Source organism: Microcaecilia unicolor, chromosome 12 (assembly GCF_901765095.1).
Source record: "Microcaecilia unicolor chromosome 12, aMicUni1.1, whole genome shotgun sequence".
Lineage (NCBI taxonomy): Eukaryota > Metazoa > Chordata > Amphibia > Gymnophiona > Siphonopidae > Microcaecilia > Microcaecilia unicolor.
The window spans coordinates 39098342-39114466 of NC_044042.1; the positions used below are offsets into that span (position 1 = coordinate 39098342).

General features: G+C 44.3%; 1 protein-coding gene across 1 annotated transcript in view; it reads left to right on the forward strand.

Moving 5' to 3' along the window:
- The first annotated feature begins 1152 nt into the window (after positions 1 to 1152).
- Positions 1153 to 16125, forward strand: part of C12H11orf52 (chromosome 12 C11orf52 homolog) — a 49963-nt gene continuing 34990 nt past the window's right edge. Inside the window, exon 1 of the mRNA XM_030220759.1 lies at positions 1153 to 1449. Within this exon, the coding sequence (XP_030076619.1) occupies positions 1418 to 1449 (32 nt within the window). The 5' untranslated portion in view covers positions 1153 to 1417. The remainder of the gene's footprint in view (positions 1450 to 16125) is intronic.

Below are 16125 nucleotides of genomic sequence, written 5' to 3' on the forward strand. Positions count from 1 at the left end.
AGGAAAGTAAAGAAATAAATGGAAAGGAAACTCTGAAAGTGGAGTTAAGGGAGCAGAAAGAGAGCAGCAGAATCAGAGACTGGGACCAACATGATCTGAAAAACAGTCACAAGACAACAAAGGTAGAAAAAAATCATTTTATTTCACTTTAATGTTTGGAATATGTCCAATTTGAGAATTTACATCTGCTGTCTTATTTTGCAATGTATAGCAATGTTCTGTTTTTCTGGTATTGTGCTGCATGCAGAATCTGTATGCTAATTTGTTTTTTGTCATTTTGGGTATACTGGAGCGGGGCTGGATGGGGTGGGTGGGCCCCAGCGAACTGGTCTGCACAGCTCCTTACAGTTGCTAAGACTGGCCCTGTCCGTCGTTGACTGTCTGCCACTGGGCCGGGCCCCCTGCATTGAAATCACAGCGCCTCTCACCTCTATGTGAAAGCACTGCAGGCAGCAGCAGATCGCCTCCCTTCGGGCTTCCTTCCCTCTCTGTGTCCCGCTCTCACGGAAGTTATGTCAGAAGAGAGCGGGACACAGGGAGGGAAGGAGGCCCGAAGGAGGGAGGCGATCTGCTGCTGCCTGCAGCGCTTTCACATGGAGGTGAGAGGCGCTGTGATTTCAATGCAGGGGCTCGGCCCGGTGGAGGGGGAGTGGCGGCGACCTCAGGGGGGGGGGGGCCCGGGTATGGCCTTGTCCCGGGCCTGGCCCAGTCTCTCGGCGGCCCTGGGAGGAAGCATAGTAAATCCTCTTCAACATGATTCAGGAGTGACAGACAGTGGTGAAAAAACTACACAACAGTCAGGACTGTGCCAGTCCATAGGGCAGTAATATTCACTAACAGTCCTTAAGAGCTGTAAACAAATTGGGCGTCCAGGATATCTCTAATGAATTTGCATGAGAGTGAGTTGCATTCATACTACTATTGTATGCAAATATATCACAGGCATATTAATTACGGATATCCTGAAAACTCCACCCATTTGTGGCTTGGAGGACTGGACGTGAAAACTATTGCTCTAGGGTTATTATTAATCTTTTTTTTTCCACAGAATGAGATCAGTGGATTCCAAAACCTGACCTGTTCCTGGACATTTTGCTAGTCTGCTACTATGAAAAGTGTATGCCTTCCATTCCCCAACAATGAGTAAAATAAATCTCCCACAGACGTCATTGCCTAGGTATCAGGATTCAAAGACTTAAGAGAAACGTGGGAAGAAGGCTAAAAGGAGTAAGTCCTTCCCTCTCTCCAGCAGATGGCAGGTCAAGTGCAGGGCCTGGGAAGAGAAAGCTGCCCTCCCTGCCTGCCAGAAACTCGACACTCCTGGTGTACAAAGTGCAGAGCTAAGAACCAGGAAACTGGGGCTCCGTAGGAGTTCGGACAAATCTGGTTGTTTCTTCATGCTGTGAGCAGAAGCACCATGGGCAACTGCGTCTGCTGCAAAGGGAGCCTGTGAGTACCTTTCAGCGTTTGGAAGCGTTGTAAAAACGCTCGATTGAGACTTTATAGACTACTCGGGAGTGCCTGCTGACCTTTTCTGCAACACCTGCTGCTCCACCTTTGATTTAGTTTCACCCAATCTGTTTTTCCCCACTTCTCTTACTGGTGACGAATGACATTTCTAACAACGAACGTAATTATTTTGAGGGTAAAAGTGGATTGCAGTGTGGGTGGCTACTATAAAGGTAGACTGATTCTTTTGTAGATTTTGTTTTCTAACTGTCCAAAGGAGAAAAGCAACACAAAACAACAAAAAAAAAACCCCCAATATTAATTACAAGCTGATGGAAAGAGCCAGATTTTCGCGGGTGTTGTGGAAGTAAGCAGTTGACTTGCTAGACCAGCGAAAGTGAAGCATTAACACGTTATTTCGGTCTTTAGTGGAGTCTGAAGCTAAGGGGTATTAGAGCAGCAGACCCTTGAGCTGGTGCCTGGGTTGGACTCTTTTTGTACAGAGGCAGCTTAAGACTTAGAAAAGGTGCAGAGAAGGGCGACGAAAATGATAAAGGGGATGGGACGACTTCCCTAGGAGGAAAGGCTAAAGAGGCTAGGGCTCTTTAGCTTGGAGAAGAGACTGCTGAGGGAAATACTAGGACTGGGGGGCATGTGATGAAGCTACAATGTGGTAAATTTAAAACGAATTGGAGAAAAATTTTCTTTACACAACGTGTAATTAAACTCTGGAATTCATTGCCAGAGAATGTGGTAAAGGCGGTTAGCTTAGCGGAGTTTTAAAAAAGTTTGGACGGCTTCCTAAAGGAAAAGTCCATAGACCATTATTAAATGGACTTGGAGAAAATCCACCATTTCTGGGATAAGCAGTATAAAATGTTTTGTACTTGGATCTTTTGCCAGGTGTTTGTGACCTGAATGGGCCACTGTTGGAAATAGGATGCTGGGCTTGATGGACCCAGTATGGCAATACTTATGTAAGATTTGATCCTGGGTATTTCCACTCTAGTTTCACATTGATCATTTAAAGCCTTATGCATATGTGGGTTGGGCAGAAGGTGTGGATAGGATTATTGGTTTTCTTATTAAACAATGCACAAAAGAGATCTAGTAGATAAAGTTATGACTGTCTTCTCTCTTACACATTTAAGCCCTTCTACTAAAATGCATTAAGGTTTTTGGCTTTCTGTGCATTAAAAGTCTGCGTTACACAGCACAATAAGCCCCAACCTGAGGGGCCCTTTTACTAAAGGTTGGTGCGCGGCAATGGGCTTGTTGCTCGCCAATCCAGAACGACCACTGGGCTACCTCAGCAGCCCGGCAGTAGTTCCCACCTCCAGCGCTACAAAAACATTTTCTATTTTTGTAGCCCCGGTGCTTACCTGGTGGTCATCGCTGCCCGATTAGCACAGGAGCCCTTACCACCACCTCAATGGGTGGCGGTGCTTTCCCACCCGAAATGACTGTGTGGTAAATGGTTCACTTACTGCATGCAAAAAACCAGACAGGAAGATCCTCTACGACAGAAAAGCACAGCAGGCAAAAGTAGAGGCCGTCAAAGGACGAAGCACCACCGGAGATATGAATCAACAGTCTGTATTGAAATATTCAACAAAAAGGAGCCCACACGGGCCGTGTTTTGACGCACGCAAGCGTCTACATCAGGGGTCAAACAGAAAACTCTAGAACGGGGCACAGGAACACAGTATTAAACTGTGGATCGTACACAAATACTGTAGCAATCAAAGCAAGCTGACAAGCTTATTACAATAACTTGTGAATTTTGCTCCTACAGTTATTGTAATAAGCTTGTCAGCTTGCTTTGATTGCTACAGTATTTGTGTACGATCCACAGTTTAATACTGTGTTCCTGTGCCCCGTTCTAGAGTTTTCTGTTTGAGCCCTGATGTAGACGCGAGCGTGGAAACGTGGCCCGTGTCAGGTCCTTTTAAAAAAAAAATATTTCAATAAAGACTGTTGATTCATATCTCCGGTGGTGCTTCGTCCTTTGACAGCCTCTACTTTTGCCTGCCTCATTTACTGCATGGCCATTTCTTTTCACTAGCAAGAAACAGCCTTTTACCCGCTGCGGTAAAAGGTGGCCTCAGTGCATATCAGAAGCATGCACTAACGCTTTTACCGCAGCTTAGTAAAAGGACCCCATAATGCATTTTAGCAGAAGGGCCAGAATGTGTAAGAGATGGCAGAGCCATAATATTATAGATCTGTTTTATGCTTTATTTAATAAGAAAACCAAGAAGGGGCATTCTCATTATTTTTTATTGCAGGTCGTGTGATAAGGCAGTAAGTTCTCCTGTGGTAATGCTACACAGGGCCACCAAGGGGGGGGGCAGGGGGACAAAATTCTCTGGGCCTCCAAGGGCGTCTCACCTGCCTGCCTCCTCGGCTCTGGACCCCTGCATTCGAAGCGGCAGTCACAGATCACCTCCCTTCCGGCCTTCCCTCCCTGTGTCCTGCCCTCGCGGAAACCGGAAGTTACATCAGACGAGGGCGGGACACAGGGAGGGAAGGCCAGAAAAGAGGCGATCTGCGACTGCCGCCTTGAATGCAGGGGGCCCGGAGCCATGGAGGCAGGCAGGTGAGACCGCGGACTGCAGCGGCGGGGAGCGGTAGGGGGAGCGACGGGGGGGGGGGGGGGGGGCGGAGGCGGGGCGTCTCTCAGCGGCCCTGATGCTGCATTAGTTAGTGTGTGGTAAGTATAATGTGCTAGGTGGTTAACACTTTCATACCCACTCCAGAAGCGTAGCCAGGTTTTGAAATCAAGGGGAGCAGACCTTTTGTAAAATAGACTTCGGTGTGAAGCTGAACGGCTCATCCACATAAGCACCATTTTATTCAAAATCTGTTTAGAGGAGCAGCTGTTCCCCTTACACCCCAGCTAGCCACACCTCTGGCCCACTCGCCACCCATGTCATGCCCTTTGAGTGGAACATTCATTAACCTGCGCTTTAATGTGTGGAAAAGACAAACTACTACTACAGAACCCATTAATGTGTTTGTGCAGCAGTGGCGTAGCAAGGTGGGGGTGGGCCACCCCGGGTGCACGCCACTGGGGGGGTATCAGCTCCGCTGGTTCCCTGCTCCCTCTGCCCCGGAGCAGGTTACTTCTGTTCCGGGGCACAGGGAACCAGTGGAACCGACACCCCCCCCAGCGGCGTGCAAGAATGCACTCGGGGGGGGGAGGGGGGCTTGGGTAATGTGCTGAGGGGGGGTGTCATGCTGCACCCGGGGGGGGGGGGTGCGCGCAGCGGCGAACCACCCTGGGTGGCAGCCGCCGTTGCTACCCCACTGTTGTGCAGTAGTTCGTTTTCACAAGTTAACCCTGCATTAAGTGCTTAACACCCTTTAGTTGGAGGCTCCCTTTGTGCCTTGAGATCTTATGCTGGAAGCAGCAAAATCTTGATTGTAAATAATGAGCCATCTTCCAGGTTATTTAATCATAGGCAGAGGAAGTGGGGCGGGCCACAGGGGCCATGACCCTACTAAGCAACAGGAGAACTTTGGGACAAGTCAGAGATAGCTTTAGTTGGCCTTTCCAAATTGCAAGGTGTTGTGCTGCCTCTCCATTTGATTGATGTGATTAGAGCTCCCAAATTTTAAGCTCTCCACCAGAACTCTTGATAATCAAAATATGCAAATTGGTAAATTACCTTTAGTGGTGTTTCTCAGGCTGGTTCTGACTTCTTGCCAGTAAGAGTTTCAGGATTTTCACAACGAATATAGATTTGCATTCACTGCTTCCATTGCATGCAAATTTATTCATTGTACATATCCTGGAAGTGAGACTGCCTAAGGCCTTGGCCTTCACTCTGAGTCCTCGAGGGCTGCCAAGAAGTCAGTTTTCAGGATATCCCTACTGAATATGAATGAGGAACATTTCCATGCAGTGGAGGTAGTAGGCATGCAGATGGTCTTCGTGTATATTCATTAGGGATATCCTGACACCTGACCTGTCGGTGGCCCTTGAAGACTAGGAGTGAAGACCAAGGGGCTAGGGCAGGGGTGGGGAATCACAGTTTTCGAGGATCACAACCTAGTTGCCTTTTCAAGATTTCCACAATGAATATGCATGAGATTGATTTGTATGTACTGCAAATAGATTGTGTACATATTCATTGTGGAAATCTTGAAAACCTGATTGGGTTTTGGCACTCAAGAAGTGTGGCAGAATAATCCAGTATCAACTTGAGAAACCCTTCAAATTGTTGCTAATCCATATTAATTTGGGATATCCAGAAGATCAAATCTTATCTTGAGACTTGACTTCATAGCATTACTCATGCTGCTGGGCCAAGTGGGATAATTAAAAATACAAGATTAGAAGGCAAGCAACACAACTACAGGTTAGTGTAGAACAGGGATCCTCAGCCCAGTTGTCAGGACACACAAAGCTAGCCTGGATTTCAGGGCATCCACCATGTACATGTATGAGATAAATTGGCAAGCACAGCCTCCATTGTAAGCAAATATTATTATTAATTTAGATTTTGCTCACACATTTTTCAGTAGTAGCTCAAGGTGAGTTACATTCAGGTACACTGGGTATTTCTCTGTCCCAGGAGGGCTCACAATCTAAGTTTGTACCTGAGGCAATGGAGGGTTAAGTGACTTGCCCAAGATCACAAGGAGCGGCAGTGGGATTTGAACTGGCCACCTCTGGATTACAAGACCAGTGCTCTAACCACTAGGCCACTCCTCCACTCCAATATAGCTCATGCATATTCATTGTGGATGGCCTGAAAACCCAACTGGAATTTAGAAAGAAGCTGAAAACACACTTTTCTACGAAGTTTGTATGCACTGATTTTTAATTTTGATATGTTATTTCATTTAAGATTGTAGATTTGATTATATTGTTACACGCTTTGAACCTGATTGGTTAGAAATTTGGCAGGATACAAATTCATAGAGGAAGCACGGAAAGGGTTCAACAGCACAAACCACAGTATGAAACACAAAAAAGGTACCAAGAGCCTTCAAAAATGGGACAAGTCCTTTTATTCCACAGAATAGAATAACTCAGTCTTGTACATTGATGAACCAACATGGGCCATATTTTTTTCCAGCATATAAATGCCTATGTCAGGGTTTGTCTGACTTCAAAAGTCCAACATAAACATGCTCAGCATATCAGCTAAAGGCAACAATAAAATCCTTGTCCCAAGGCTGTATGAAAATACTGATGTATAATAGCCACATAAGTGGGCATATTTAAAAAAAAAAACATAACCCCTGATGTAGTGTATGCTGCATTCACCTGTTTTTAGTACACTGCTGTCACTGGCCCCCAAAATTTCTGACTTTAAATGGCTTAATGATAGAACCACCACTGGCCTGAATGTTTGATTCTGAACACAGCAAAGCCTGGAAAAGTCTACCAGTACTGTAACTCTGTTTAAATGTGATTGGGAGAAGACAGAGGTTGAGTGATAGACCTGGAAAGAGAGGGAGAGAGCAGGTGTTAGTTTGAGTAAGGAGTTCCTGGATGGTGGTTAAGAATTTGAGTCAGATGGATGTGGGACTTTCATGATTATTTATTTCTACTTCTTAATTTACTAGCCGTTGAGCCCGTAAAAACGGGCTGATATTGGGGTTTTCCTTCCCCCTCCCCGCGAGGTCGCCACCGCTACCGTACCCCCCCACCCCACCCCCGGAGTTCCCGCCATCCCTCCACCCGGCCCGGGCCCTCTCTTCGTTATTCAACTTACAGCAGTGGCAAAACAGCAGCAAGCAGCAGCTCCCGTTGGCCTTCCTTCACTGCCTGTGCCTCGCCCTCGTGTGACGTCACGTCGGCGAGGGCGGGGCACAGGCAGGGAAGGAAGGCCGACGGGAGCTGAAGCTGAGCTGCTTGCTGCTGTTTCGGCGCTGCTGTAAGTTGAATAACGAAGAGAGGGCCCGGGCCGGGTGAAGGGGGGGTGGTGGCGACTCCGGGGGTGGGGGGGCGGTAGCGGCTACCTTGGGGGGGGGGAGCGGTAGCGACGTCAGCGGTTCCCTCCCTCCCCTTCAGCGCAGTTTCCCTCTCTGTCCCGCCCCCCTTCCCCCGTCATCACGTCTTGACGCGGGGGCGGGACAGATAGGGAAGTCTCTACTGCGCATTTGCAGGTGAGTACGGTCACTTGCCGTTTATGTTTGATACTCCTGTGTTTTGAGTCTTTTCTTTACTAGCAGATTATTTTTATCTATTTAATTGTTTATTTCTCTTTTTTTTAATTTGTTTCCCTTTTGGATCTTGTATTGTCTTCTTGATATATAAATTTTTTGATACATTAAAATATTATATGTTGTAGCCTGTCCTTAGGAACATTAAGAACTACTCCTATTCTGCCAACCCTAAGTGATTTCCAGGCAGTAAAAGGCCTTCTTGTACCAACTCTGTAAGGTTAAGGTGTAATAATCAATCTAGATACCAATTAGTATTTTCCTAACAGTCCAACTCTACAATTATATCACTTAGTAATAAAGTCTTTTACACAGTTCTATAGACTTTCTCTCAACAGGAAAGTGTCTCCTCTATGGTGGGAGATTCTGCGTCCATATGCAAATAAACTAAAAATGGTACTTTTTGATTTCTATTTTTTTATCTACATCTGTCATCCTCCAACACCTCCATATTGAACAGATACCAGAATTTTGCTGTATTTGACGTCCTTGTGGTCTTTTTAAAGACTCCATGTTCTTATTGGTTACTATTGTAAGGACTTTACATTGTATTGTTGAAACTGCAGACCGCAGACACAGGCCTTAGAGCTGAAACACAGTTTTACGTTGGGTCGTTTCACTCGAATAAAGATTTTCTGTCAACCATCGTTCGCTTTGCTGTTTTTTGTGTATCCACACGCTAATGTTGCCATTAGCACGAGGCCATTAACAACAATTAGCACATGAGCTCTTACCACCACCCTGCCTGTGTTAAAAATGGGCATAGTACATAACAGAGACCCGTGTAAGGGTGTGCTAAGGCCACCACAACTTAGTAAAAGGATCCCTAAATAAGCAATGTTTTTTAGTCAGTTAATTCTTGTAATGTATGATATGAGTGCGAACATCCCTCGGATATTGGTCTGACTTATGCAAAGGGGGTGGGGAGAGTGCGGAGAAGGGCTTTGGGGAGAAATTAATGGAAACATATATTTGTATACTGTCTGTATTAGTTGAAACAAACTATGTTCTTCGTGTTGTGTTGTTGCATTTAACAAACAAACTATCACCATAAGAACATAAGAGTAGCCATACTGGGTCGAACCAATGGTCCATCTAGCCCAATTTCCCATTTCCAAACAGTGGCCAAGCCAGGTCACAAGTACCTGGCAGAACCCCAATTATTAGCAACACTCCATGCCTCCCCCTGTCTGTCTCAATAGCAAACTATGGACTTTTCCTCAAGGAACTTGTCCAACCCTTTTTTAAACCCAGATACGCTAACCGCTGTTACCACATCCTCCGACAAAGAGTTCCAGAGCTTAACTATTCGTTGAGTGAAAAAATATGTCGTCCTATTTGTTTTAAAAGTATTTCCATGTAATGTCCTTGAGTGTCCCCTAGTCTTTGTAATTTTGGAATGAGTACAAAATGGATTTATGTCTACTCATTCTATACCACTCAGGATTTTGTAGACGTCAGTCATATCTCCCCTCATCTGTCTCTTTTCCAAGCTGAAGAGTCCTAATCTCTTTACTCTTTCCTCATACGACAGTAGTTCCATCCCCTTTATCATTTTGGTCGCTGAACCTTTTCTAATTCCGGTCTTTTTTGAGAGAGAGCGACCAGAACTGAATGCAGTACTCAAGGTGCGGATGCAGCACGGAGCGATACAGAGGCATTTTAGTATTTTCGGTTTTATTCACCATCCTTTTCCTAATAATTCCTAGCATCCTGTTTGCTTTTTTTGGCCGCCACTGCACACTGAGCAAAAGATTTCAGCGTATTATCTACAACGACACCTAGATCTTTTTCTTGAGTGCTGACCCCCAAGGTGGGCCTTAGCATCATTCAGCTTATTCTTTCCAATGTGCATCACCTTGCATTTGTCCATATTAAATTTCATCTGCCATTTGGTTGCCCAACTTTAATGTTATCTGTGTTATGCTAGATTCTGGTTCTTAATAAAAAGATGTTAAAAAAAATCTAATACACACCAAACTACAATTAAAGCTATTACAAATGAAGAGGTTCTTTTGCTAAGCTGTAGAAATGGCCTTAGTGTGCCTGGATGTGGGTCATTCCCACACACTAAAGCCATTTTTACCATGGCTGTAACCCACCCCCCCCCCCAAAAAAAAAAAAAACCATTAGTGCATGGCCATTTAAAAAACAAATTACTGCATGATCACTCACGCCACCTATTCTATGAGCTAATCAGCTAGCCCGCGGTAATGTAGATGTGCTAACTGATTAGTTCAGAAACATCCACTCTCTGTCCCTGATGCACCCTCTTTAAAAAAATTACAGAAATATGTATTGCATGGTTAGTAAGTGCACATGCAAAAAATTAGGCCATTTTTGCTGGGTTAGATGCATGTTAGTACCTAACACAACTTAATCAAAGGACCCCTAAATGATGAAACTGGTTAGAGACTAGATGAACCTTACCGTCCATACCTGCCAAGAGGGACTGGCCCTTTAACTCTGAGTCAGGCTTGCCCAGTACAAAATTCCCCTGGTGAGTTTTTAACACCTATGCTTCCTTTTCTTAGCTTCCTGCATCATCTGGTTCCTGAGCCCTTATCTTGGTTTCAGTGGAACTATACCTGTGAATGATTCTACAGCTATTGATAAGAATATCCTACTTGAATGTTTCATTCTGTCTGGCTCCGTTTCATTTGCTCCTTTATCCCTCTCTCAAGATTGAAGAAGGCCTGTCAACACGAGTTGTCTCAGTATTATATGAAAGACCAGAATCAATTCATTGTCAGTAGTACATGAAAGGATTGCCAAGCACAAAAGAGGATAATTTCTGGGCTTAGTACTGGTCTGTAGTGTCTCTGGTCAGGTTTCTGTTTCAGCTGCCTTTGTCCTCTTTTTTTTCCCCAAGCATTAAACAGAGCTTTTCCTGCTCTTTCTTTCCTGGATGATAGAGCCTCTGTTTAAGTCCTTAGCAAGATCTCATTTGGGGTACTGTGTCCAATTCTGGAGACCACACCTTCAGAAAGATATAAACAGGATGGCCAGTGCTCTTTGTCGAAGAGCATATGGGGGCATACTTAAGATCAAAATATGTATTCTTTGGAAGAAAGATGGGAGAGAGAAGATATGATAGAGACATTTAAATTCATCTATGGTAAAATGAGGGCTCATAGGATGGCGGGTAGAAAGGGACAGACTTGAAAATAGTTCTTTATGGAAATGGTGGTAAATGAATGGAGCAATCATTCAATGGGGGTGGTGGAAGGGAGGACAGTGTCTGAATCGCTGCTGGTTCAAGGGTGTCTGACCAACATCAGATGAATGCTTCCTTCCCCAGAGGCAGCTCAAAGCCCTTCCCCCTCATGTCCACAACCTACCCCCTTCTCCTTGTGACTCTGGGCAAGTTGCTCAACCCTTTATTGCCCCAGTTGTAAAATAAGGCCCTGTATATAAAATGTAAATCACTTTGTAACCACAGAAAGGTGGTATATCAAATCCCATCCCCTTTCCCTTTGTATCAAGCCTGTCCCTTTCCTCCATCTCCCTTCCACCCGCAAGGTGCACAGCCTCTCCCCTAACAGCCCCCCCCCCCCCAGGTGTCCAGTATCTCCCCTGCCAGGAGAAAATAAACCAATTTCTGACCCTTCCCCCAAGCTGTTTAGTTGCTGATACTGTGTTTGGCAAAATATTGGTGGAGCCATAGCCCTAGTGGCTCACCCCAGTCCAGTGCCTATGTCTTCATCCTCTTCCCAAAGTGTCTAGTATCTTCCCTTCCCTTTCCTACCCCCACTCTGAAGTGTCCAGCATGTCCCCCATGTGTTCATCTCTCTCCTTCTCTCCCCCCTGCTGGGTCTACCTCACCCCTGGTAGCACTCACTATTGCTGCTGCTGTGCCATCCCACAAAGTCTGCCCAAGCACTGCAGATCTAAACCAGAGCAGTGCATTTGTGCAGGGCCTTGAGCATCTGCACATGCTCAAGGCCTACTGTGTCCTACCCTTTTTAAAATGCTTGTTATATAGAGGGTTGGATGCAGCACCCAAGTGGCCCAAGCTGACTCTTGTTTACTGATGCTGACTGCTGCACTGATGCCACCCCCAAATTGTGCTATCCTAGGCAGACAATTATCCTGCTTAGTGGTTGAACCAGCCCTGATCTGAATTCAGGAGTGTATGGGGCAAGCACAGAGGATCAATGGAGAGAGAGGAATTGTAGAACTGAGTAGTTAGTATAGGTGAGCAGACTAGATAGGCTATGTGGTAGAGGTGGGCAACCTGTGACTCACCATTGAATTTTATGTGGCCTGTGAGGCTGGGTGCCCTCTCTACCGTCCCCTCCCTTCCTCCTTGCAGCAATACTACAATTGGCAGAACAGGGATCATAGAAACGTAGGCAGATAAAGACCATATGGCCTATCCAGTGTGCCCATCCATGCCATCTATTCTCCCTATCACTCCCTTAGAGATCTTATGTACTTGTCCCAAGCTCTCTTGAATTCAGATACTGTTTTCGTCTCCACCACTTACACCGGGAGGCCATTCCATGAATTCACCAGCCTTTCCACAAAGAATAATTTCCCCAGGTTACTTCTGAGTCTATCTTCTGTCACCTTCATCCTATGCCCCTTTGTTCCAGAGCTCCTGTTCTATTGAAGGAGACTCTCTTCCTGTGCATTTATCCCACATAAGTATTTAAATGACTTTCATCACATCTCCCCTCTCCCACCTTTCTTCCAAACTATACATATTGAGATCTTTAATCTGTCTCCATATGCATTATGATGAAGATCACTGACCATTTTAGTAGCCATCCTCTGGACTGAGTCCATCCTGCTTATATCTTTTTGAAGTTAAGGTCTCCAGAATTGTACACCATATTCTAAATGAGGTCTCACCAGAGTCTTATACAGAGGCATCATCACCTCCTTTTTCCTACTTGCCATTCCTTTCCCTATGCACCCAAGCATCCTTCTAGCTTTCACCATTGCTACACCATTGGAGGAGTAGCCTAGTGGTTAGTGCAGCAGACTTTGATCCTGGGGAACTGGGTTCAATTCCCACTACAGCTCCTTGTGACTCTGGGCAAGTCACTTAACCCTCCATTGCCCCAGGTACAAAATAAGTACCTGTATATATGTAAACTGCCTTGAATGTAGTTGCAAAATACCACAGAAAGGCAGTATATCAAGTCCCATTTCCCTTTCCCTTTACTACCTGTTTGGTCACCTTAAGAACATCATTTTGATCACACCCAAGTCCTGTTACTCTTTCACACACAAACATTCTTCATCCCCTAAACTGCATTGTTCTCTTAGGTTTTTGCAGCCCAAATGCATGACCCTGCATTTTTTAGCATTAAATCTTAGCTGCCACATTCCAGACCATTCTTCTAGCTTCGCTAAGTCCTTCCTCATGTTATCCACACCATCAGGGATGTGTATCCTATTGCAGATTTTGGTATCACCCGCAAAGAGGCAAACCTTACCAGACAGCCCTTCAGCAGTACTGTTTACAAAAATATTAAAAGAACCGGCCCAAGAACCTAACTTTGCAGCACACCACTGGTAACATCCTTTTCCTCAGGATGAGTTCCATTTACCACTACCCTCTGTTGCCTTCCACTCAACCAGCTCCCAACCCAGTCAGTCACTTTAGGGCCCATCCGAGAGCACTCAGTTTATTTATTAGTCATCTATGTGGAACTATATCAAAGGCTTTACTAAAATCTAAATACACCACATCTAGCGTTGTCCCTCGATCTAACTCTCTGGTCACCCAGTCAAAGAAATTAATCAGGTTTGTCTGAGAAGACCTGCCATTAGTGAAACCATGTTGCCTCGGGTGCTGTAATCCATTGGATTCCAAAAACTTTACTATTCTCTGTTTTGAAAATGTTTCCATTAATTTAATTTATTTACCACAGAAGTCAGACTTAACAGCCTGTAGTTCCCAACCTGTTCCGCTTTTGTGGAGAGGGAACACATCTGCTCTTCTCCACTCATCTGGAACCACTTCTGACTCTAGAGAAGCATTGAAAAGGTCGGCCAGCAGAGCCACTAGAGCAGGGTTGTCCAATCTTAGCCCTTGCCAGATTGGGTTTTCAGGATTTCCACAATGAAATTTCATGAGATCTGTTTGCATACAATGGAGGCAGTGCTTGCAAATTTTATGCCTATTCATTGGGTAAATCCTGAAAACCCAACTGGATTGTGGCCCTTGAGGACCGAGGTTGGACATCCCTGCCCTAGAACTTCCCTAAGTTCCTCCAGTAATGTCGTATATATGTCATCTGGCAGAGATAGGTAGTAACGAAATACTTGTACTTTGTTGCAGTACGCAAGTGTAATTGGCAGTACTTTTACTCGTAACAAGCTACAAGTAGGCTATACTTTTGTACCTAGTAATGAAGTACAAGTTTAGAAAGTATTTAAAAAAAAGTATTTTCCATTACTTTTGCAGCTGATTGCACCTGAACCTCTGGTCCTAAAAACAGCTGAGCTGCGACCATAAGTTTGGGCCCAATCAGCTGCAAGCCGTCATCTGATATCACTGTAGCATCCACTGGTCCCTCCCTTCCATGAGGTGTCCTGCAGTGGCTGGCTCTGTCAGACTCCTGAGGCAGGCACATTACATGCCGAAACACGATGTTGTGTCGTCTTGAGCACTGATACTATGTTAATTGTGTACTGTTGAGTTTTGAGTACTGATAATGTTTCATTGTGTACTGTTTTATACACACTGAATTTTGAGTTATTTCTGTTGTGTTTTTATACACACCATAGCAATAAACTTTTAACTTCATTTGTTCTTGAGGTTTGTTTAGCCTTCCTCCTTTCCCACTTCTTCTGTATTGCTGCTTGTCTCGTGGGGCTTTCCAGTTTGGTTTCCTTCTGGTTTCTTTAGTTTTGAGAACCACATTCACACCCTTGTGGAGTGTATAGTCCAATGTTGGGGAGCTGCCAATCTGGCCGGTGACCCAGTACATTTAAGTGAATTTTTCAGATGCTGAGCATATGATAGTAATAATTTTGGTGTGATACAGGACAGAGTAATGTGGGTGGCTGAAGGATAAATCTCTGGAAATAAGCACGATAAAACCTGTTTACATGGACATTGCTGTGAGGGCACAGTAGAAAGTGTGTGCTGTGCTATGACAGGTGTCTGCAGTATAGTAGCTAGGGCTCAGGGATTAATTTGCAGACAGCCTTATAAATAGCACAGATACTGCTTGGCTTCCCCCACCCCTCAAAATAACAAGTGACACTAATATAAAGTCTCTGATGGCGACTCCTCCATCCTCCAATTTGTATGAGCTGAGCTACAGTCCTAGGCATAGATGTAGTTTGGGGTGGGCATGGGGTGCAATTTCTTCAAATGCTGCAGAGCTAGTGCTTGGAGGCACAAGAGAGGGAGTCCAAAGCACACTCAGAAAAGAGCAAAGATAGAAGCTTTGTGGGATTTAGTCTCTAACCTAGGACAGATTTTCTTAAAACAAACTAATGCGGTATTGCCTAAATTAAAAACCTTGGAAAATGGCTTACAAAAGAAAGAAGAGCAGATTAAGGATTTGAATGATAAAGTTGTTAAAATGGACCAAAAAATTGTGAAGTTTGAAACAGTACAACCTACTATGATTAAAGATTTGACGAACCTAAGGGTTAAAATGGAAATTTTTGACAATTATACTAAAAATCATAACCTTAGATTTGTCAATTTTCCTAAACTTCAAAATGTTGCTCCCTTGGAGATGTTGAAGTGCTATATGCGTGAAATATTATCAATTCCTGAACAAAATATACCACCAATGACTATGGCTTATTATATTCCTGGGAAAGACCTGAATCAACCTGAAGTTCCGATAGATGTTTCTCTTTTGCTGGAGGCCTCAGATACTGACTTAGCGACTGCAGCCACATTAGTGGCGACAGTCGCATTATTACCAGACAAGAGTTGGATCTTCCGTCTGTTTTTCCATAACAAGGACAAACCCTTTTTAGGTTTCAAAGTATTATTATTTCTGGATGTCTCTAAGGAGACAAGACGACGGAGGAAACAATTTCTGCTCCTTAGACCTGAAATTCTGCACTTGGGGGGCACCTTTTTTTTTAAGATACCCCTGGAAGTGCATAATAAAGTTTAGGGATAAAAAATATGTATTTACAGAACCTGCCCACGTTTCGGCGCTTATAGCCTCAGTGAAAGTGGATAAGCGCTGATTATAAGAATTAACTCCGCTTAGCAGAATTTGCATTATCTTGTAATTTTTTCTTTTCCCTTGTAATACTTTTCTCCCATAGATTTCCGAAATCTTGGATCCGAATTTATGGACTTGAGTATTGTTTTCTTGTGAAAATGTGAAGAATTTTGTTTTTCACCTTTTTTTTTTTTTAAATTATGTTTGAATATGTTATTGATTAATGGATACTTTCTTAAACAAGATGTTTAATAATATGAATTCATAAATTTAAAAAAAATTTTAAAAAGAAAAGAGCAAAGAACCGAAAAAGCACAAAGAGCCTTCAAGAGTGGGGGGC